At 30.3% G+C, this 26033-nt stretch overlaps 1 protein-coding gene across 2 annotated transcripts in view; it reads right to left on the bottom strand.

The window, feature by feature from the left end:
• Nucleotides 1-26033, bottom strand: part of LOC108561856 (bromodomain-containing protein DDB_G0280777) — an 86667-nt gene that overhangs the window by 6247 nt on the left and 54387 nt on the right. For both annotated transcript variants that reach the window (XM_017919952.1, XM_017919953.1), the window contains exons 3-7: nucleotides 5818-5943; nucleotides 3318-3697; nucleotides 2797-2996; nucleotides 2306-2735; nucleotides 2140-2244 (exon numbers count right to left, since the gene is read on the bottom strand). In XM_017919952.1, the coding sequence (XP_017775441.1) occupies nucleotides 2140-2244; nucleotides 2306-2735; nucleotides 2797-2996; nucleotides 3318-3697; nucleotides 5818-5943 (1241 nt within the window). The remainder of the gene's footprint in view (nucleotides 1-2139; nucleotides 2245-2305; nucleotides 2736-2796; nucleotides 2997-3317; nucleotides 3698-5817; nucleotides 5944-26033) is intronic.

Genomic DNA, 26033 nt, shown 5'->3' with positions numbered 1-26033 from the left:
ATTCACTTTTTTTTAAGTTTTCAGTAATTTCTGTATTAACATTTGAAACATTTCTTTGTGATTGAAGATCATTGCTACAAACTTTATCAGTTTCATATACAGATGTATGTAAATTCTGTCCCAAAGTAGTGTTATCTGTTTTATCTCCAAATTTTGATTTTTTCTTATTAGAGACATCAATTTCATTGGAATTTACTTTTGTTTCATTTATATTCTCCTTGAATGCATCAGGTTTTTTCTTTCCAATTTCAGAATTCTGCCTTGAAAAAAATCTTTTAGACTTTTCCAACGTTACTTCCTTGACATTTTCAGTATTTTCATTGCATTTATCAGTTTTGTTTACATTTTGTGTTTTTTCCTTCCTTTTAGAAAGTTTATATTCATTTTCTAAGTTTTCATCAGTTTTATTTTTGTTAGCTGAGTTTTTCAGTGAAAATCTTCTCTTCTTAGGTAAATTATCATTTGCAGATAATTGATCCTCAGATTTACTATCATCATGATTTACGTTTGGTGAACTATTACTCACTTTTTTCAAAGAACTTTTTCTTAAAAAAGTTTTTCTCTTCCTAACAGCCCCAGTATTAACTGGAGTTTCTTCATGATCTGAAGATTTATTTTGATTCTTTTCTTTTTGAGAGCTCCTTTTAAAAAATGTATGTTTATTGCCATCATTAGCATAAGGTTTGTTTACTCTATCAACACTTTTTGTACTTTCTTTCTTCAAATTAGCTCCCTCCAAATGTTCACTACCTTTCACAGATTTTTTCCTTCTCAAAAACGAATCTTGTTTTGTATTAATCTTTTCCTCTACATTAATACCTTTTAAACTATCATTTGAGTATGAAGGTTTCGTAATTTTAAACAAAGAAATAGATCTTTCCTTAGTTTCTGCTTTTGGCAATGTATTAACTTTTGATTCTTCTTTAGGTAGAATATCTATATTCTTTTCCGACGATTTTCGCGAAAAAAAACTTTTCTTTCCACTATTCGTATCGATTACTTCTGTTGACGCCGATTTTTTTCGAAAAAATAAACTTCGCCTTGAATCACTGGAATGTTTATTTGCTTCACTGTCTAAATTGGTATCAACAGATTTGCTGTAATTTGACTTGAAGAGTTTTAGTTCGCCTCTTGGAAAAGTACCTGATTTAGAATCACTCCTTCTGAAAAATCCTTTGCTTTTATTCTTCGAGACATCTTGGAAAGTACCCACTACCTCAGTTTTAGGTACAGCATAAGAAAATCCTTCTTCTGGATTAATAACAATGCCTCTTGCAGTATATTGTATTTTCTCTATAGAAATTCCATCCAATTCACTAGTATATGATATGTAACTATTTCTCTTTGAATCATCTTCAAATGTGATGCATTCTACAGATCCCTTAGGATTGGATAATATTTCCAATATTTCATCATCATCATTATTAATATTTTGTTCATTTGCTTTTATAGAGACTAAATTATCGTGAGTTGGATATTTCACAAATTTCGATTCGTTTTCGATACTTTGATTATATTGAAATTTGCTAATATCAGTCTCATCTATTCCATTTTCGTTATCAAATGATATAGTTTTCTTCGATTTTAAATTCTCAAATTTCGGTGAATGTATTTGCGAATCCTTGAAGGAATGATAACTACTTGGTGAGATCATATCATCTGCGGATTTATTTAGTTCTTGTTTATCTTTAAATATGAAGACACCCCGTTTACCTGGAGAACTATCAAGAATATCCAAAGACTTCGATTTTGTTGGAACTGGTTTAATTATTTGGCTGTTATCGAATTTACTGTTCCATTTCTTTGTTATATTGTTGTGAAATTTTTTGAATATTGTTATGTTAGGCTCATCGTTATTTGATGTTTTATCGACAGATTTAGATTTATGTTTCGTTGAAAATTTTCTTTTTAACGTAGTAAAATGTTTAGATTTTGTGGGATTCTTTTGTTCGCCAATATTTTCGACACTAAACGTATCGTATGAGTCTTTAGTTGGTGAGTCGTATAGAACATCAATGGAATCATAATCGGTGTGATAAATATAGTCGAATTCGTTTTCGATCAATTCTAGAGACTTGCTTTTTTTGTAGCTTTGATCCAACAAACAGAAATTTGCATGCATAGACGTGGAACGCTTACCTGACTGTTCTACGGGACTATCAACTACAGGACTAGCTTCTAGGTTGTCTACAGAACAGGCTGCATTTAGAACTGGCGGTGGTGGAGGAGCCTTCTTTTTTCGACCTAGAAAATGTTATTAATTAATTTAAATGTTTATTTATTATATTATGAGAAATAATTGTACCTGCAAAAGCTAAGCTGGAAGTCGATTTAGATTTGGATGACATCGAAGAGAGGTTGCTGGTGCTCTTGCTATGTACGCCGTTCAGTTTGTCGGCTTCTCTACTCATCAGCAAGGTTTGCGGTCGTCGAGGCAAGGAAGTATTTGCGTTGTCGCTAAGTATAGAAGCCTCATGATAACCGGAACTGTCACTGCTGTTTCTCGAATGACAGATGGTTAATCCGCTTTCCGTTTTCCTCACTTGATTCTCGACGTTCCTCGTCTCCTCCTTTGCTGGGGGTTTCGGTGCGGGCCTCCTCTTCCTCAGAGGTGCCTTCGGTTTTTCCGAATTGTTGACTTGTTGCACACCTGGCGGAGTGACGGATCGCGAATCGTCGCTGTGTGTAGGTGATATGGATCTATTGTCGCTCGATAGAGATCCAGAACCGTTGCTCTATAATTGAAGAACGTTGCGATCAACGAAATATGGAATAATCCTCCAATGACGTTCTTACCGTTTTGCTTCTTTTGAATATCAAATTAAACACTCCGCCGGATTTCGATTGCTTCCTCTCTTCGTCTTTGCGTAAGGCCATTATATCGCTGGCCGAAAAGGCTTGGCTCAGTCTTGAATTTCCTTTCGAAACGAAATGGATCTCAGTAATCTGGTAATCGTTCAAAGTCAATTTGAGGTCCAGCACTTGATCGAGGTTAGCTGAAATGATACAGTTAGCAATGACGCCTCTCTCTCTCTCAATCTAATTGCGTTTTATCACAGTGTAAATAATAGATGTACTTGTTTCGTGTAATTGAATTAAACTATTTAGCGGAACGCGACTTGTCGCTACGACATGATAAGGTAAACTGTGTGAGGCCATAGAAAAATAGTGTATTATGGCTCGTGTGGTGATTCACGTGCGAAAATAGTAAACCAAGGAAAATGACGTCCGCATGAGGTAATTCAATTTTATAATTCGAATGCAAACGTTCTTTATTAATCGATGCAAATGCATCATCAAACATATGATTTCGTTACCTGGATGCCTGAATTCGTATTTGGATTGGTCTAAATTTTTCTCGTCGCACACTTCCTTCATGATATCCTCGAGGCGAGCGTTCATGCTCACCCTCGATACGTACAACTGGTTCCTAGGTAGATGCACTCGCAGCCTGAATGTGCTCACGAACGGCTGATGACCTGGAGGGACATTTTTAGGCACGGGCAGACTCCGTCCTTTTGGTATTACTCTTATGTGTTGCGTGTCCAGTGTTCCTATCGGTGTGTTTGGTTTGTAAGGCAACACTTTGTCGTTATGCTGGGAGGATGGGGCTATGCCCAAGGCTTGAATTGAGTGACTCGACAATTGCAAATGGTGTGCAGTTGTAATTTGAACCAGAACATCCATCATAGGTGTTCTATAAAAAAAACAAATTGCGTAATTATAAACAAACCTCACTGCGAGAATTGTGCGCAATTATCGACGTCGCACGTGTCTTTATTTAATTGCAATTATTATTACCAGTTTTATTATTTATCATTTATAGTTTCTACATCAATTTTATTATACCTCTATCCAATACTACAATTTATAAGCAATAATTAATACTTAATAAACCTTCAAATCATCAATAAAAGAAAAGTTAATAAGTTTCTATCTAAAAAATAAGAAGTTATTTCATACATATAAACAATCTAATCAGAATTCTGCATCTAAAAGTATTAAGGATATTGTTTTATCTATAAAATCTGATTGAATTCATATATTTAATGGAATATTTTATCTGGAATTAATTGACATAAACATACTTTATCAAAATCTGAACAAATATGAAATATCTATTCTATTTATGTGTACATTTTTTGAAATTAAATGAAAAAAAAAACACAAAAATGTATATCCGATTTCTCTAATATTTAATTTTTAATTACGTATCACATTTTTTTTATTTATAATTATTATTTTTATGTTTTCTTTATTCAAATAATAACTTAATTTGGCGGATATATCCGCCGATTGCCCACAAAAGTTTAATACATTCGGAATATGAAAATATTAGTTATACAAACAACATTACTCCAAATAAAATTAACTGAAAACAAAACATATTTGTATGTTTTTATGCGACCCAAGGATTTGTACTGTAAATTAGTATGCATCGGTATTTGTACCTGTAATTGCACAGCCTTGACTATCCAAGTACAATATTGACCGAACTATTTAAACTTAACATATTTGAACTTCTAAAGCTAATCAACTATGCACTTTGCCTTTGTAAAACGAAGCTCGTAGAATAAAAATTTGCTGTTTAACGATAAACAAGTAAATTGGGTCAAGTATTCCGCATTTTAAGTCAATACAGTACGAACAGGTAACGCGTCTTTTCCTTACAGCCTTTATTATTATTATTTTTTTTCTACTCACGCTCTTAATTTGCGACATCTTGAATGCTCGGCACAAAAACGATGTCAAACTTTAATTGGGTAAATGCGAAATCGACTTTCCATTTTCTCAATAATTACGGCTTCGTACATCACCGCAAAGGAAACAATTATTGCAATTAGTTTTTGATAAATATAAAAAAAAAGTTTATAATGAAAAGCGCAATTGGAAATTTATATAAAAATAATAAATAAAGTGGAAAATTATCGGTAATTACACGAGCTTCAACAATTAATTCCCGTAGGGGGATTTATTTGTTATTTGTAATTGCTTCGCTCTCGGTAGAGCTGTTATATGTCACACGGAATTATGTTCGTTTCGTAATTAATGCGATTTAATAACGAGTTCATTCATAAACGGGAGGAATAAAGAGAAAAGTTTAAGGTTACGTGCATAATCCTATAGACGAATTTATGCTTGTTTTATGGTTCAATTAGATGGAGTAACCTTCGTTCGAAACGAGAGTGATTTGCATGCATCGATTAATGTTATGATTACCGGAATGTAATTAACTGTAATAAATTATCAACTAATTTATTTCAGATCTAACTCGTGGGATTATTTTATATCTTTGTTGATAATAAGTTTTATAGCTTATCGTAAAATATTCCGGACTGTTTGAAACCAGATTATAGTGAATTCGGACTGAATGAAGCAGCAATATGTGATGAATTGCGATATTTATTTAATATATTAATTATATAATACCCAAAACATTTTCAATAAAAATTTGTTAATAAAATATCAAATGTTAGTAGTAAACAAAACTTTTTTTTTTAATTATAATGACAAGTGTCAAATATCAGTATAATTCACAGTCAGAGTAATATAGACAATAAAATACTTTTTGTTATTTAAAAATAAGTTTGTAAGACTGGATTCTACTGAATCCGCACTGTTCGAAACCAGACTATTCGAGGTATTGCTCAATTTGCAATAAATGTTTTTGATCAAGATAAAAATTTGTAAATTGCATAAAGTATTAATATTGACAATAAAGTTATTTGCATTCAAGTATAATACGCAACTCTTTTTTTTGCAAGCTAAACTAAATTCAAGTTGTGCGTATTATATACGAGATTTTAGTTATTTTACCTTCGCTCGACGGACATCTTGACCTGCCTTCCATTTGGTAAATGTACGGTAAGATCCATGGCTCCTGCAAGCATATCCGGTGGAGTGTCTTCCGTAATGTGCAGCATCGTGACTCCGCTGTGTCCTCTGCAAATACAAATAAAGCACAAATTAGTTACAAGGCTGTAAACAGTGATACGGTTGTATTCCAGATAGGCAAAGCATTATTACAATCGTACGATAGAAAAGGATTTAGCACGTACAACCAAGAACGCACTATTCTGAGCAAATTACACAATTTATAAAATGATAGATTAGATAACGCAGACTATCGCAATTGTTGTCTCTGAAAACACGACTCATGCAATTTAACCAGACACAATAAAAAAAATTTAATAATAATTGTTGTTCTTGATCTTTTTTATTTTGTCTGGACAAATAAAATGGAAAACATATGTTGTGTTTTGTGTAAGCCACTAATTATCCGCAAATAACGAAATCCCGGCTCGCGGCGAACCGGAATGCATTAAGTGGACATAATTTATTCACGGTTTGTAACAAAAATAACAACGAAAACCGGTTAATTGGAAACTGGAATCGATTAATGCGTTGATATTTGGAGGTTGCAATTTCTGCTAAAGTCGCTTTGGAAATCCCACACATTTTGTACAAATATTTATTTTGTGGTTTTAAAATATATTCTCAAAATTGAAGTTTCAGTAGTGATTATAAGATTTATATAGTTTTTCTGTTGATTTTTAATAAATTTTAAATAATTGAAGAGTCAGTAGTGATTGTATAAGAGAAAACTAAAATAAAATCGTCTTGAAATGTTTTCACAAATGAAGACCTCTTAGAAATTGAAGAGCAAAAGAAAACTGAAGTTGATTGCAACTAAAACAGTATTTCTTGTATCATTCTCAAAGACTTTGACGAAACGTTTCTATAAATCGAAGAGGTAATTGAAATGTTCAAGTGCGCATTCTTAACTTAATGTTTAAAATCTAATAAATATTTTTTATAAAAAAATAATCGTATTTTGATAAAATGATTATGACCTTGACATTAAATTAGAAACTGCATATTTGTAAGCGTAAAATCAACACAAATTCTGACGAATCATAAATTTAGTATATACCAAAAAACAAGTTAAGAGACGCAATAAATCACAGTCGTTTCGTCCTTTGGCAAGGACACACAAAGTCAAAGTGAGGTCGTGTTACCTGCAGCAGTTATAATGGATGAAATGGCTGCAGGATAATAATATTCTCGTGGAACCTCCTTCGTACTAGGCTTGTCGTCCAAAAGGCATATCGGCGCGTTCGAAAACAGGCTTCGATTAATTAACGAACACGCAACTTCCATTATCATTAAAATCAACCTGTCGATAATTTACGACGGGAACAATAGAGCTGTTTGATCGCTGGAATTTCGCTTGCCATTATGCCCGTAATACAATATAGGAATTTCCTTTTTTTATCAAGGAAGATTGTAAATAAAAGTCTAATTTCTTTTCATCCTTCACATACTTCCCCACATATTTATTTATTTACATAGATAAGTATTATCACCGATTTTCAGTTTGCATTTTTCACATATTAATTCTTATTGTTTTAATGTGAAGGTTTTACTCATCATCTATTACCAAGATATTTTGGAGACTTCTTACTTTTGAATATCAAATACTTATTAGAGATTACAGGAATATCTCGCATAACCCAGCTTCAAACAGTTCCGATTCACTACAGTCCAGTTTGAAATTTTTTAAACAATAACACTAAATTTTAATTGAGCAAAATATAATATAAATAAATTCTAAAAAAATAGTACAAATTTTGTTACTTCTTGCCAATTCTCTTTATTCAATTTTTTAGCTAACTTTACTTTGCAAAATAATCTAAAATTTAATAGGAAACTATAAGCAATTAAGTAAATGATCTAAATTTTATTGAATATACATATAATTCAACAAATGTAAAGAAAATTGTGCTATTGTATTACTTAATTATTAAGTTGAACTTACCTATAAAATAATTTTATTCTTTATTTTATATTAAAAAAAAATGAGAGGATTTTTCAGTTACATAATATTCACTACACGAAAGTGGCTTCTGCTGAATCACTATAGAATACTTCAATCAATCAATTTTCGAAACTATTTCATTGAAACCGTCGCGTAACAACAACCACTTTTACTTTCTTCGCAGCGATGCGTGATAGGTTTTACAAAAGAAATATCGTAAGATATTTACGTATTTTTCGTACGTTTCGCTTTTTGTTCGAAGTGCTGCGACACTCTTTTTTTCTTCTTCATTCAATCTTCGTCTTCGAGACTGGTAGTAAAGTGGAAAACCGTTACAATTACTTAACGCTCGTAAGCGTAAACAATATTCGAACTGTTTTCATTCGTCTCAACCAAACGTGCCTTTTTTTTATCTAATCTACTGAATATTATTATTAACCGATTCAAATTTTACATTTGCTGTCCATCATGTAATTCGCATGGAAAACACAGACGTTTATCTTATCGCTCAATGTTTATTTTCAATAGAGTTAATTTTGTCCAAAATATTATTAACGATATTTATTACTGTAATAAATGTGTCTGTTATATAAAAAAATATTAGAACAAGGTAATTAAAAAAAACTGTGTTTTAGTAATTAAGGTCAACTGGTTAACAAGTTAGTCTAATTTCGTTACAAACTTGAATTATTAGCAATTAATAAAAATCAAATAAATTTTTACACATTTAATGTAAAATTTATAAAAAAAATCTTTCTGCTCTATAAAATATTGATATTTGTGATTTTACAAATGTCGTTATTTTTATTTCATTTACATTTTTTCTATTAAGTAACTTTGTTTTGATACATCAAAAATAGGACATTTTATATAATTTTTCCAATTCTATGAGGCAATACACAAATTCTGTAGAATATCAAAAATATATTTATTATATAACTTTGTTACTAAAATATGTAAAACATGAGAATTAAATGTTCATAATTAAAGAAATAGTTGCTTTTTGTAAGATAAAATAAGGGACCTTTGATACATCAGATGAAATGTAGGACAACAGTTCAATTATCCTACATTTCATCTGATGTACATCAATTCAAGTAAAATTGTTATAACCATGATATCAATCATAAACCGCGAGTGTAGTTATTACAATTACAAATAGTAATTACGTTTTTCTTATGATTTCTGGTTAGCACGTTTACAAGCAAAGAACTGTGACGGGCAATGACTCGATTCGTGGCCATCCTTTTTTTATTTACGAAATTTCCTGCTAGATGTGTATCGTATCGAAGAACCGTTGCGTTCAAGATCTATTGCGGCTGAAACCTCGCCGAAATCGGCTGTCATCGTTTTGCTTACTTTTTTCTGTTGTTGTTGTTTTTGTTGTATTCAACAGTTCAAGAGTTCTTCGGAAGAAATAAAGACGAAGAAAACATTCTTGAACGAGGTTAATGGTTACTCGCCTTAAACACCGTCGGTTAGGTTGGTTTAATTAATATTAGAATACACAGAGACGTCCGACGTTCTGGAGGTGAGAGTACGCTGTTCCACTTATGTTCAACTTGCGTTCATAAATAATAAAAGCCGGAGTACAATTTACATTTCACGTTTTATTCGCTAACTGTAAATGTACTGCTGATGTTTGCATTAGCTTCGTGCAAAAAAATAATAATCTGTGTCATTTAAAAAAAATTAATAACATAATCCACTAATAAAAATTATATAAAAAAAAGATTTAATTATATACTAAATATTTTCATACTAAAATTTTTACATTTTTTCAACAACTGTGTAATTAAATATTTCTAATTATTATACGAATTTTAATAGGTTTTACGAAATCTTGATTTTGACATATTTAAAGTTTATAGAAGAACCAGTTAAGTGCAAAAGTAACAGTTTATATTGTTAGAAAACTAAAAATTAAAGATCTCGTGGAAATTAAAGAGCAAGAGAAAGCTTAAGAGGAAACATCTTAAAATTATTGTTTTTTCACTATTAATTTTACAAATTATAAAGTGAACCGAATCAATTTATACTATATATTAAATTAGTAAGAGATAATTTGATAAAAATAATATTCTGTCATAAAATTACAATATTTATATAATAATAATTTGATAGTTTTTTTTTATAATACTTTCATATAGTTTTTCTTTCAAGAACAGAAGTATTTACATCTTTAGTTAAGAAAGATAGATTCTTATATTAATTCATTTGTATTTAGTATTTGTTTAATGTAAATTTATAGTATTTTGTGGATATATAATGAAGTAATAAATACTAATGAAATAGAAAGCAGAATTAATTATTGTAGGTAGACGAAATTCGAAACAAATTCTTTAAAAAAATATGTATATATAATATATACATATAGAAATTATAGTTCTTAGTCACGAACGTGCATTAAAGAGAATGATTCATTGATTATTAATCCCACATTTCAGGTTTAGGGCAATGAATATCATCAGGAATGTAGATTAAAAGACAAGCTTATGTATCATTTCCTTTTAAGTTTTCTTTTTTAATATAATCTTTTACAATTTGCGTTACTAATTGTAATATATTTACAGTATTTTAATAAATATTAATTATTGTATTGTATTTGAATTGAAATGAAAATTTAGAGATATTTATGAAAAAAATAATAATCTAGATTCAATATCGCGTTGCATTCATGGTTTTTAATATACATACTGTTAGTTTAAGTATTTTGTTCTTATTAGATGTATGAATAGTTAGTAAACAAGAACGTGGTAGAAAATAGCGATGGGAATAAAGAAAATAATTGAATTACTGTACCGCAATAGACGAAGGTATGTAAACTAAATTGGATTAAGTCGACAAACATTTTTTTGTAGGTATTCGTTGGTTTATTTTCGTGAGACTGGATTCGTCTGCAGAACGGCCTCGTAGGTCAGTTCGTAAAAAGAGACAGTTGGTCAGAAAGAACACCGTTACATATTCATGCGGCTACATAATACATTCACCCATTCTGGATGGGCTTTTCTTCCGTAGACATTAATCGTACGAACCGACGTACGAACGAGAACAACCTTTCAATTTGATTCTCTTCTCTGTTCCCAGCAAAAGCATTTTTATAGGTCCAATGCTGCGACTGCGACAGAGAGAAGAGAGGAGACGAGAAGAGAGTCATCGCACGAATACCGGAAACGTTTCAATTGTTGGCTTCATATTGTTCAGCCACATTAAACCTCTTGGTGTTATTACTCTCGCAGACTACGTCCTGCGGTTACGACCGACACTCAATTCCTAAACCATACAACAGATTTCACGAAATCACGATAGTAAAACGTATATTAATTTACAGATTTATTAGTTATTCTCGAGTACGCACATCCAGATCCAATTGGAATAATTCGTGAAAACCGCTACAGAAATATGCAAACGGTAATATCGTTGCATTCCGCTGCATCGTTCAACCATTAAATTCAGTGTATAGATTATGATACGTGTATCATTTATGCATGATTTTGTAGGTCCACCGGTTCCGGCGACTAATAACTGTAACGCATGGACTAGATTTTTGCTTCGATCGCGGAAAACTCGAGAATTGGAATTAGCTATATTGATGAATGCTTATTACGCACCGAGAGGTTCCAATGGTTTACCACCTATCAATTAGTGAACTACTTGGTAATTCCTACAATGATGCAGTTGGACTATTAACATTAATGATTTCACGCAACATTTGCTTACGAGCTAAATTAAATCTAGAAATTTTTTAAAACACTGTATTTAAATTGTAGAAACTGTTTTTTTCTCGAAAGCACACGTTCTAAAGTTTCAATTTCAATAACAATTAAATCATAAAATTGTTCAGTTATTTAGAAAGAAATAAGATTCAATCATTATTAATATAAAGTAGCAACGAAAGTTTTAAGACTTAATGAAATGAAGCAAAGTGAATTAAAAAGTATTTCCAATTAATTTAAATGTCAACATTGGTACCAGATGATGGAATCAATAACAATGTAAGGAAATTTCTAAGTAGTTTTCTTTGATGTATTTATTTGTATACAAATTAAATGACGATTACTAAATAAAGCATTGATATTCAGATGGGAAAACGCGAACTTGCTTCAAATACAAAGAGGAGAAACTTATTGGATTTCGACCTGCGATCAGATAAGATTGAAGACGGCGTTTGAGAAACTTTTACTTTATCTACAAATTAATAAGTAAAAGCCGTTTGCGTCGAGACTCTCACCAATTTGTTGTTGTTTACCCGTGTGCCGCCGAAGGGCACACTGGAGGTAATCCAATTGATTGGAAACCGAACGCAGAATGCGACGTCTCTTCTGTCACGCAAAAAGGAACGTCCTCTAAAAGAACACCGCAAAGGTTTCTTTGCTAATTGCATTATGCAATTGGCGCGTAGAAAGCTGGAACCCAGTTACCGCACATTTCGGTATCTTTCGGACTTTCATATGTGTATAAAATTCTTGTTAAGCCCTTGACTGTTAAGTTGGAAGCACGCGGAAGAAGATCACGATCTGATGTTACGCAAAGAAATGTTAAAAAAAACCAGTAAAGTCGTTAGTGATGATGAATCGTGTTGGTTGGATAGAGAAATCGGCAATTCGGATAACCGCTAATAAACCTATGACACAATTTCGATGATCGTCGAATGGTCGAGTTAATTAATTGCGTAAGCAACGATGGTTTTCCACGCGGAAGGTTTCCTAAGGTCTTCAATACTCTTCGTTCGGGTCCCGTAAGGATTGCAGTACGTTCGGAACGTGCCTTGCTTGTTCCAATGGTGAATGCATACATTATGCATGATGCGAACGAAATTGAAATTTTCGCATACCGTGGAATAACAAAACGAAAAGTAACAGTTTCACGGTGTCCAAACATTCTCTGGCTCAATAACAATAATAATGCGCTCTCGTCTTCGACTTCCCTCGGCTCGGCGTTAATTCCATTCAAGAGTCGTGTGTGTGTTGTTCAAACTGTTCCCAGGAAGTCGGAACGTATATTATTCATTCATTCGTTTGGTTTGGTTTGTTAAGTTTTCTTAATTGCGAAATCAAATGTACAGTGTTCTGGTCTCTATGCAGAACGCGAAGAGAAACCATTGTATTACTATACGGCTTCTTCGCAAACATTTCTAAATGTAATTAAATTTAGACTCGGTATTCTCAATTTTGATTAATGTATCCATTAACAATGCTTTCTGCTTTAACAAAAGTAATTGCAAACGAACTCTTATTTTAAACAAGTATATAAAATGACATATTTTATGAAAGTAATTCAAAAGAACAGAAAGTCAATAATAATACATTGTTGGTTAAGTATAGATAATATACTTAACCAACAATGTATTGAGGTTAGGTTAGATTTGTTTCTAATCTAACCTCACAAAATACTTCAAATTATTCAATTCTGAATGGGTTTAGCTAACTTAATCTAACTTAAGCCTACAAGTCCTGATCATCAATTTGCAAACTCAGATAGCCTCATCTTACAAAATAACTAAAACTATATAGTTGATATCAACAAGTAACTGGAAGTTTTGGTTTTGTAAATTATAACATTTCTTTAAAAATAACGAATTTGTATATAAAGTTATTTATTTAGTTTTTAATATATTCATTATAAATATAATATTGTCTTTAATAATATTTCATTAGTACAGATCGTATATTTCTATAAATAATGAAGTAGGATTATTCCCTTCGAAGATTTCAATGGCAATAAATTGAGTCGAGATTGAACACGGAACGGACGTAATTAGTATTGGCGGTTTGTAATTGAAGAATATTTGATCTGAAGTCAGACGTGGATGCACTGTGAATAGGTCGGCATAGGCAGAAATGAACAGTTAATGAAAAATTTATAGTTACTTCGGTAGTTACGACGCATACTCATGATAAATAAAATATTTCTCTTTGCTTTGTATTCGAGCAAGCGTGGCAATACAATTGAAAAACAAAAGTTGTCAATAAACGCGATATCAACGACGCAAAATACTTGTATTATCATTATTGTTTATTTTCGTGTTTACTGACTACACAAAACAAAGAGAAACAAAAAGGTTGATATATTAAAGTTTTGACTTGTGCAGTTACAAGTACTTTGAAAAATTATACAAATACTCTAAAGAAATTATGTTTATTACTTATCGTGTAATACGTAATTTCAAGCCGGTATAAAAAGCTATTAAAGAAAAACGAACGGTATCACTTTTAATTACTAAATTATGATAAGATTTTGCGTCGTACAGAAATCAGTAAATGCGGATATAGATTTTGTTTTGCAATCATGATTTTATTCCTCATCTCCGTATGATTCACCTTGAAGTGTGTACAGCAATTACCTCAGGTTGTGAATAAATCTGCGTTTTACGGCACACGTTATTCAGACCCATTTCGCCGCGAATAATTAATTCCCGTGACAAATTAAAGCATAAATTCATATTAAAACTGAGCCATAAAACTGGCGTCATTAGCGAACGTTGTTGCATAATTGCAGCACTAAACGCGAGAGATTGTCGCAACATTAACATAAAAAAAGAAACAAACAATTCAATATTAGCTGATTATTTTGAAGCTATATCATCGAAGTTGTATATATTTTTAGATTTATCGAATGCGATTTTGAAGCGATGAATGAGTTGGGTTTCAATTTATCCACGCACGTTTCGCCGTAAATAATGCCTTACATAATGATTATTTCCTTGAAACTATTTGGTAAAATATTTATGTAACATATAATAATAATTCACGGAAAGGTCTTCCCTGGAGAAAGTCGCAGGAATTTTCAAAAGTCCGCGCTTTGCTGCGGGCCGTATAACAACCCTTTTTTTTAAATATTGAATATCAATCAATTTGATACGCTCTGAAACTTTCCGCAGCGCGCTTTAGAAAAGCATTTTCCAATGCATCTATCCATTACACGTTAACGTCTGGTTGAAAGTTCGACCTGAAACATGCAGGTGTGTTAATATTCAACAAATCCGAACCGTGTACTGCTTCGTGATTGGTTCATCCAACGAATGCCACCATGTAAATTAAACTTGCAAGAGCTGCTACATGTATCACATTGTTGTTTATTCATTACTTGGGTTTTCTACCTTCAAAATATATACAGAATTTACAATTAGTAATAATAAATATAATAGAATATTCAGTATTATGCGCATATTTAATTTAGTTATATAATTATAATTCGTATACACATCCATAATTTTTCAAGATTTTATTAGTAAAAAAAACAATACTTAAACTTAAAAATCAGTGGTATAAAAATCTTAAACTTGTAAAATCAATCAGTCATTGCTATAAGCTCACTAGATTAAAACATATTTATTGTTTTCATCATCATCTGATTTTAGGTTTCGGGTGTCATCATTATCTGATCATCTTCAAAAACGTTACTCTTACTGTTCAATATTAAAAATGACGAATTATTGGTATGAGAGAATAATACGCACACGTGATTCAAACATGATTATTGTTTTCATCATCATCTGATTTTAGATTCTAGGTATCATCATCTTCAAAAATGTTATCCTCACTGTTTAATGTTGAAAATAACGAATTATTGGTATTAGTGAATAATACGCACACGTTATTCAAACATAATTGTTGTTTCCATCATCAACTGATTTTAGGATTCGGGTGTCATCTTTATTTGATGTTCATCTTCTAAAACGTTATCCTCACTCTTATATATCTATAGTTTTTAGATGTCATCATCATCATCTGATGGTCATCTTCACAAACGTTATTCTCACTGTTACTCTGCTTTTTGTACAATTATCGAAACTTGTGCGTATTATACACGAGTTATGAGATTTTAAAATAATTGTTTTCTTCCCATAATCTCATTATGAAATATAATATAAATTAATGAATTAAAGCTCTTTCAGTACTAAGAAATTGCATTTTAGTATACTTAATTATACTAACAACATTTATTTTTTAGTTATTATTAATTATTAACAAATATACAATTAATGTTATTTTCATGAAAAAAAAAATTAATCTTGAATTAATTATATGGTGATTGTAAATACACTTCTTTTTTTTCTTGTTCAGACAGTTATTTCAAATAGGATTCATCTTAAATACACGAAACTTAAAAACTCATTAAAACTGTATAAAGAATCAAGGTGAGCTCTCCGCGAAGTATGCACTTTTTGGCGAAAACATGATTTGAATATAATAGTTAAAACCTAGTTAACTGTACAAAACGTGGACAGTTAAGAAGTTCCAAAGAAGTAATTTAATCTGCTCGAACATTAAATGGAATTTAACCAACGTTTGAAACTAACTGTATTTATATGTACATAATAATAGACATTCACTATATCTTAAACAATTTGCTAGAGTTTTATATCGACACGATCTTAAGAACAGAATATCAATTTGATCAAAATTAAAATAATTGGATTGTGTGGAAAACATCGCATTAGAATAATTTATCTGGCTCTTCGTGTTTTTTTTAATTTTTGCAACGGTTTAGTATATGCTCGAAAACTAGAATGAGCTGGAAAACAGTTAAAGCCCTCGGGCGAGTAGCAAGCAAATTTTAGTACCGCAAACGATCTGGAAGCATTCTAACTAGTTTCGCGCGGTCAGCTCTAATCCTGCTAATTGACCGATCCTCCATCCTTCCCATGAAGAGCGACGTGCAAGATTATTCACAACAACAAAAAAATACGTAAATGATGTGGAGAAACCGATACGTTTCACGTTAATTAAAACATCTTAGTCACTAGGTTTTCTCACAGAGAGCGAACAAACGAAATAAAAATAATAAAAATTTTATGTAACATTGGAGCTGTGAAAGTTTACTGCGATACTCTCGCGTATGCATGTACTTGAATTACTCACATTTAGCCGAAGCGAAGTTTCGTGAGCGAGGTAAAAAAAGGAGTTCTTGGAAACGTGCCTGGAAGTGGACCAATCGATGGTAAAACTAATGTGGAATTTCCGTTTCCACTCACGGATTTCGTCCACAAATCGTCGGGCAAAATCATTTTAATGGAAAATCGCTGCGGCGAATTTCGCACGTCAACCTTCTTTGCACGTGGGCAAGTATGTAATTATGCAAATCTAGCCTATTACAATTGTTATTTGTATATTAAAAAGAAATGGTTCTCGGTCATTGGCCCTCTTTCTATTCCGTTACACCGCGGAATAGAAATTATATAAATCTTAGTGGAGATGAGAAACGAATGTCCAAGAATTCAATCGAGGTATTGTCTTTTCTTTTTGTCGTCTTTCTGTATATCCAGAAGCGTAGGTGGTTTGAATAATTAATAATTATACTTCGGGATGCGTGTGTTGTGCACAAAATTACAATTTCAAATCGATCGCTTAACATTCCATCGACATTAGATCAAGGTGAATTTTGCTTGTTACATAACAATTCAAGTTCACGTGTATTTTCTACGAGTTCAATTCACAAACCGATGCGTAGATAATCGGTAATCCTCAATATCCTCCAAGATTCAATGTCATTTGAGCTATTACATCTTATAAGTGTCGGTCATTCGCCTTAGTGCTTACTAAAAATGAATGGATACAAGAAATAGATGAATAATTGTAGAATTTTTATTTTTAATTAATTTAATCATAAATTATTACGTATTTTCTATCCGCAGATTTAGTTGGAAATAATATAATTAATTTATTGATTCTAGAAAGGTATGGAACGAGGAAAAACCCTGCTTTTAACAGGTGTTTTTTATTTGATATGAATACGAATAAACCAATACAAGAATATAATTTAATTACATATATTAGATATTATTAAGAAATTATTTAAAAAATTGTTGAATTGTAAATCATCATGATGCAATCATCAATATATCATAGATTTTTTCTTGTTCGCATATATAATGGAATTAGGATTATTCAAGGATTAGAAACTAAAATCATGTTCAAGGTTATGAACAGTTGAAATTGTATTAAATAATTGAAACTGTATGGATTTTTTTTATGAATTTCATTTAGATTTATTTTTGTAATTTCTGTATCCTTAAAATTATATAAAAAAGTTAATTTGAACTATAAAAAAGCATATTTCTATTAACATTAATTATATGAAACATCTAGTCTAGTCTAGTCATATATAATTTTTAAATTTTATAAAGTTGACTGTTTTTAATCAAAGTTATACTCATTCTAGAAATAATATTTTTACCTCTAAATACAAAGTTTTGCTTAGCAATTCGTTAATTAAGGTATGACTATAAATGTTCTAAAAATAATCTAAAAAAAAATAAATTGTATAATTTATTCGAACTATCAAAAAATATTGTGATATTTCCTGATTATTTAATATGATTTTAATTTGAGCGAATACCTTGACAGAAACCAGATTACACAACCAATTAGTGGTAAGTTAGTAGAAAAAAAATCAAGTTAACCTCAGATAAGCATTTCACTTGCTCCGAATACGTTTGACATAATTTTAGAGCATAGTTAAGAAAACGAACGTCGAAGTATGAATATAATTTTGTAATATCGAAAATCAGGTTTTCGAATGCGTTATGCAAGTGTATTTGAAATTAAATAAACGTTGTCCTTAGACAGGTGCGAGAGATAATACGTGGGTAGTGTTTATTGGAACAGAATGTTTGGAAATTGTAATTTCTGCGATCTGCGATGAGTCGCAGTCTTCGTTTGAATGATTTCTCGAGGTTAGTGAAAATATGGGGCTTTCAGAATCGAGCATGTTCGAAAAGTTGCTCGAGGCTATGCAAATAAGCTTCGCGTTGTTTTTACTTACATATAAATGAGAGTCGTTTTCGAGTCAGACAGTTCGCTTTAATGATAAAGTTACTACACAACCACGGAATTATGCGAATCCGTTGCTATATTCGTTTTATAAATTTGAAAGCCTTCAAAACATATCTATATATATATTTACAAAGGATTAAATATGTATTGTTTACATAAAAGGAAGTGCGTATAGTTTATTAGGATACAGTAAGGATGCGTTAATTGTTACATGAAACAAAGTTAAACAAAGCACATTAACATATAGTAAATATGAACATTTACTGCGTTTTTAAGCTTAGGTTAGATCAAATCAGCATTATCCAAGATCTCTAATATAATATTAATTAAGTTAAGCTTCTTAACAAAAAAAATAATCACATAATTGGTGAAAATTTCCTAAAATTACTGATAAATGTATCAACTTACAAATTACATCAAAATATATTTATTTGATTATCTTATCAATCTAATTATGGGAATGATAATGTCTCATAACATATGTTCTTACGCTGTTTCATCATGTTTTACATATTATTAACGCTTTTTTTCTATATAAAAATCCACTTTTATTTTCTATACAAAATTATTCAAATCTATGGAAATATTTCGATTTGCAATTCTCGAATTATTTGCATAACTTCTATATTCAGTATAAAATAACCCATCACATACGCGTGTGTGTCATGTGGTGGAGGTATTTACGTTTTGCATCAACTTTTATTTTTGGAAACCGCAAGGTCGCGTTTATTCGTTTACCTGCTGCAGTTCGATGTTACCATTTTGCACCGATGTTTATATTGTTAAAAATGTTATGGGACCGGTCATATTCAGGTGGGTCGACCGATTTAAACATGTTTTAATGTAGGTTACATTTTTTTATGGTACACGACACACGTCATTCTCATTACAGTGTAAAAAAACAATCCTTCTTTAACTTACTGTTAATCTGTTAATTTGTTTACAGTCTTACAACAGATCTGTTTAATGAGTGTGCAAGCAATTCTTTGTACATCATTTATTTCATAATTGATTAAAGTTAATGTAAAATTATTATTACATACAGCAATATCTCGCATAGTGCGGATTTATAATAGTGTATTCCTTTATAAGACAAACTAAATTTTGTACATAAATTATTAGTTTTTTTTCTCTTTTTGTGCTGGTTTAAAGTCCTCGATTAGTGCGGTTTAAATTGCTGAATATTCGCGGAAATTATTACCCGTACTATGCGAGATATTCTTGCTATTTTTGATATCTTGTCGGCTCTAATATAAAAGTTTGATCTTGCTTTTATAACAAATTACACAAATTCAAGAAATAAATGTTACCAAAAATTCACGAGTAAAAAGAATAATCATCACGGATTAGATAAAATATAATTTTGTTATTTTAATCTACAATTCCTAAGTGTTGATAAGAAATTACGTACGCGTTTCCATTTTGTTATCGTAAATAAGCCATTACCTACGAAACGCACGAAAACAGTAAAAAAACATGTTCGAAAATCTATTCCAAAGTGTAGGTAATAATTATTGGATTGTAAATAATGAATAAGAATGAGAAAAAGAATGGCATTGCCATTAACCTAAAATAGAGTGCCTTGCCTGTAGAAAAAGGCTCTGAATCGGATTGAAAAATATCCTACGTGAATTCCATGACGAGACGTAGAAAGTGAAATAATTTCATCCGCACGATTTCTATAAATCAATCAATCTTTAGATAAACTGACTTTATTTATGCCGGAGCGATGCCACTGCGACGTGTCTCACTCATCTGAACTCAAAGAATTTCATACACAAAACCATTGAATAGGTTTTATAACGAATTGCTATAATAATATTTTAATGGAGTATTATTCTAGTCAATGGAACTTCAATATTCTTAGTATTTTTATATACATTTTTTTAAATTATTTACAAAAAAATGTACAAGGGTTGAAAGTAAACAAAAAGTTTAAACTTTCATTATTTATTTGATATTTCTTCGTTATACATTTCATTAATTACTTTATAAATACATTGATGATATAATAATCCAAGTAAAATCATAATTGAGAGTTTAATTACATTTCTTTGAAGTTCAATAATTTTAAGACATTTCATTTTATTAATTAAAAATGATTTAAATCCGTTATTTTAATAAGTTTCAAAAGGGATTAAAGTAAAAGGTTAATCACCTTCGATCGTTTATTTGACATTTCCTAATTATCCTCATATTTCAATGAGTTATAAAGTTTACTTGTAGATGAGTAATTTAATATAAGATTCTTTGATGAGGCTCATCAATCAATCAATCAATAATATAATGGTTTCTTCAATATAAGAACTATTAAGTTTTTAATGTTACTTAATAATTAAATACATCCATATTTTTTTTCATATATTAAAAATGAGTAAAATAAGAAATGGATATATACTGTCTTTTGTAACATTTTAAGCAGATGAAATGCAAAGGTTAATCACCTACGATTATTCATTTAATACTTATTCATTATCCTTCAATTCTAATGAGTTTTCTTATAGATGAGTAATTTAATTCAATATTCTTTGATTGGTCTCATAAATCATTAATCTAAGGTTTATAGCATATACAAAATTAATAAAGAAGTAGAAATATTATATAATTTATAGAATTTTAAATGATTTATACTATTATTTTTTTCAAAAATTTGAGAATCTTTTAGATTTTATTTCTATATTATACAAAAATTCAAAAAAGTTAATATCAGTAATTTAATTTATAATTTAATAAATTTAATAAACTGAAAGTATTAAATATTATACTTTCGGTTTATTATTTAAACTACTAACAAACTTCTGTTGTAAATAAATTAATATTATTTCTTTGTCATTTCATCAAATTTCACTAACTTTTATTAGCAGATGAGTAATTTTAATTCGATATTCATATATTCATTGATGATTGTCATAAATAACGCAATGTTTACATAAGGATTAGAATACAATTCTGAGAATATTTCCATCGATAATCCAATCGGATTTATTCATATACAGTTAACTAGAAAAAACAATGCAACGACATATGTATATATATTTCGATGGAATCATTGCGTAATTTGGTCTAGGGAAAAATAACGTTATGAATACGGAACGACGTGCGTAGTTGCATCTCATTATCATATCAATTAAATCGATTATCCTTAACTATAACATACAGAGCTGCATTACTTATGCAAATTCTACATATAAGTAATTGTTTCTATTACGAGAGAGGCAATTTGACGGAGTGAAAATATCACAGGAAACTATAGACATTAGTTTTCCAGTCCAGACCGATCCGTGCGCAATTATAAAGGAATTAAAAATATCCTGATTTCGTTCTTTTCAATAGAAAATAATTAGTTTGCATTCAAGGAAACGTTTTGCATGTGGAAACAGGTGCAATTAATAAATAAAAGCTATCGATCAGTGCAAAAGTAATTATAGATAAGATGAATCGATGATTTTTTTTTATGTAAATACATTTTAAATACCGGTTTTCGTAATTTAAAAATAAATATGAAAATTTAAACATTTTTTAATTATCCACATTTGAAAGTTTTAAAGTTGTTGAATTGATTTTCGATGAGTCTTCTTCTTGAATTTGATTAAATATTAAATTATTTTGTCACTTACTGTTTAGTCCAAATATGGTTGAAACATCAAATTAGATTGAGGTTGGATGGGGAAGAACGTGGAACAAAAACAATAATCCAATAATAAAAACCACGTGAATGTCACATCATCACGAGAATCGGTAGTTCGAAGAAGACGTTAGTCCTTAGCAGACGTCTTTGTCGTCTCAAATATTGAACTTAGAAAGTTGGTAATAATAGCACAACATAGTAGTAGTAGTAGTAATGATAGGAGGTAAACCGCACGGACCGAGAGTGTTCTACTGCATGTTCACCGTAGGTTCTCACCTGTACGACTACCTGACGACTTAGCGTAGACTGAACTTGCCATCACCTGCCTACTCCACCTGAGTGACGGACGCGAGAGTTTCGCTACACAACATAACTCACTTTTTGTTTTTATTCAATTATCCAACGGACAAAAGCTCTGCTCTGACTCGGATTCATTTATTTATTTATTTATCGACACTGCTCGCATCTCTATGTACATCTAATACCTTTCGCTATTTATGTCCACTCATCGAAATCCCCGGCTCAACAGGTGTTTTGCATTATTTATTGCATTGTTCTATCCATTCATTATTATAAATCATACAGGAAATGATCATATTTTAATCAATTAATCCGGATTTACTAGAATTTATTATTTCAAATAATAGTAATCTTTATCTAGTCATGTATTTAAATCCAAATTATTAATAATACACATTATCAAGAAAATAAAATAAAACTTTTATAAAATAAAATTCACAATAAAAATCTATGAAATATAAATTATTCTAACAAAATTGAATAGTTCTTAAAATTATATTAGAAACAAGAACAATTTATTAAAGAATTGCATCATTAATTTAAGATATTAGAAGTTACCTGCTTTTTCGTAGATTATCTTACATGTTTTTTTTTTCTGTTTTATATATATTTTGAAAATAAATAGAAATATATGTTTCGTTTAAATAAATTTAGCAAGGATTTCATTGATGCGTCAGTTCTCTTTTGAATTGATGGATTAATAACGAGCTAAGGTTTATTTAAATCGCATTAAAAACTCATAACTATTAAATGCCGTAAACTAAATTACTTTCAAAACATAACAGATTTACAAATAATTGTTTTACAAAAAAAAATATATATATAATAAATCAATGCATAATGTTTTAAATTTAAAAGTTTATAACATAATTCTACAGTACACCGCGATTATTCTATATGATTATTTCTAACTTTAGGCTGAGAATTGTTAAATAACTAATAAAAGCTATATAATTTGATTTGAATGCATCTGTTAAACTAGTTAATACAAAAAGTATATTATCTAAATTTGAAATGAGCAACATTGTTTTATACATAAATATTCGGATTGTCTCCTTTTATGAAATCATATATCTTTCAAAGCGGTTTATACAGTGGAACCTCGCTTAACGAGTTTAATAGGTTCAAAATTTTAAAAATTTTTACTCGTATAGTGAAACATATTCAGAAATATACATAATAAGTACGGGACTTCTCTTCACATCTTCACTCGTTATGCGAAACGTCACTCGTTAAGCGAGTAATTTTCTTACAATTCATTTTGTTCGTTAATCGTTAATGCTCGTTATGTAAGGTGTTCGTTAGGCGAGGTTCCACTATATTTTGTTACTCGAATAGTCCGGTTTCAATTGGTTTTCACTATGCGAGGTATTACTGTATATAAACAATACAATTCATAGAAACAACTTTATATACATATATGTAATTTATAATATAGAACAAATCACTTATAATAAAAAAATTAAATGAAATTTCAAAATATTATTATTTCGATTTCTGCAAGCGAAAGGTACAAACTGTAGGTAGGTTAATTTGAGTTGTGCATTGATTAATTTTAATAGAATAAATTGACAGTTCGCTAAGTAATGGAATTGGTGATTACATTACAGCAATTACACAAACATCCACGAAGATGTAATATACGATATGTGGAACACATCAGATCCTATATGATAGTTAAGCGTGTTGCAATAGTGTGTTGCAATTCGTTCGATTTAGTTCTTAGGCCGATCGCGTAATGAAATACACTGAAAAAGGTTCGAATATTTTTCATTTTCAGTCCGGCTTCGCGCATTTTCTTATTTGGGTATTAATTGATACAACTCGTTATACTACTCGTATTGGACCAGACGACATATATTATGAGAGTCAACTGCCTTGACCTCGTTATAGGAATAATACTCTCGGGTATTTATTCCTCCGGTATGCGTTTTTCTTCTCTCATCTCTCTTAATCTCTTTCTCATCCTCTACCTTTTTTTGTTCATCAAGTCTCGATATAAAACATATAATTTAAATAATATTTTCAAACGAGATGCTCCCAATTGAATTTTAATTAATTTAATCGCAAATATATTAGCACTGATTGTATATCATTACACCTGTGCTACTTAATTTATATCACAAACTATTGATTATCACTATTTTTTTTGTGTATTTCCTAAGATCATAAATCTTGTTATAAATTAACAACTTTAAACAAGTCCATCAAGAAAATGTATTATTAATAGAAATAATTCATATCTTCTTTCACTTTGTTAATTACATTTATTACATATACTTCAATTATTAAATATAATCAGTAAGTTCAGCAAAACTCATTTTGTTATAACATGTTCATTTTATCTAATCTTAAAATTATATAAAGCCGGAGCAGAAAATAAAATTGAAAACGTATTTTTTTTTGTTACATAACTCGAATTTCGTATTTGAATTCTTGTAAACCAATCGAAATTTCACATAATAATTTTACAATGTCGATTTTTATAGTTAGTTGTAAATGAGTTTTCGTTATTTTTTTATTAATACGTTTTTTTTTGTTTTTTTTAAATAAAAGTAAAACTAATTTGAATTAATGGAAATATTGTTATATAAAGTTTATAATAAATAACATTTATATAATATCGATGAGTAAATTCCAGAAGTTGTATTGATGAATAATTCTATGCGTCATATGATATTTTGTCAATGAAATGTGTCTACGAAATTTGAATGACTTCACACTTCTTAAAATAATCGAAACAAGTTTTTGCGTTATCCACAGCGTACAAATTAAAAACGTATTAAGGATTTGAAATAGAATGTAAAGTATATATTAGAAAGAAAGTACATTAATTGCATAAAAAAAATTAAAAATACAATTAATGAATTGCCTCGAAACAAAATGCATATTCGATGTATACGAAAAACTTGTAATTCGATCCGTTAGTGAATTCGCTCACAAGCTGTTCAACCAATTAACCTAATTTAGAGCTCAGCTCCGTTCTGCCTTCTAGATCCAATCTACTTCCACCTTTGTGACATAGAAACGCATGTAAGTTGACACCTTGTTTTGAAAATTTAGATGAAAACAAATCGTATTTCTTAAGCTTTAGCTTTGTTTCCTTCTCCATTGAATAACACGTTCGTATCGTGATCGTGATTAGTCTGCGCTTATGTATTTTTCTACGCTAGAGGAATATTGAATGTAATGGTTAGTATTGTTACGAGATGCGCGAATAAGTAAATAGGTATATATATAATGGCGTAGTTTACTAATCGCACGAAGGCGAATGCAAACAACCGTGGCTTGTTCTTGTTTGGATAACGCTACCATAAGCAAACTCGAGAACATTTCGCTACGAGTAATTAATATTTTATAAATGGAATCTCTCTCACCAGGAAAAACATTGCAGTAATTCCTGTACGGAACAGTTTTCGAAGGATACGGATTAAGTTAAGGTTCTTTTATTGAGGATTAACCGAATTTGGATGCTCGCAAATGCAACCTTTGGAAAGTCTCGATTCTA

This window comes from Nicrophorus vespilloides, unplaced genomic scaffold, assembly GCF_001412225.1.
Source record: "Nicrophorus vespilloides isolate i.1.1-1 unplaced genomic scaffold, Nicve_v1.0, whole genome shotgun sequence".
Taxonomy (NCBI): domain Eukaryota; kingdom Metazoa; phylum Arthropoda; class Insecta; order Coleoptera; family Silphidae; genus Nicrophorus; species Nicrophorus vespilloides.
Note: the sequence above shows the minus strand (reverse complement) of the source record. Positions and strands in the feature narration are given on the sequence as shown.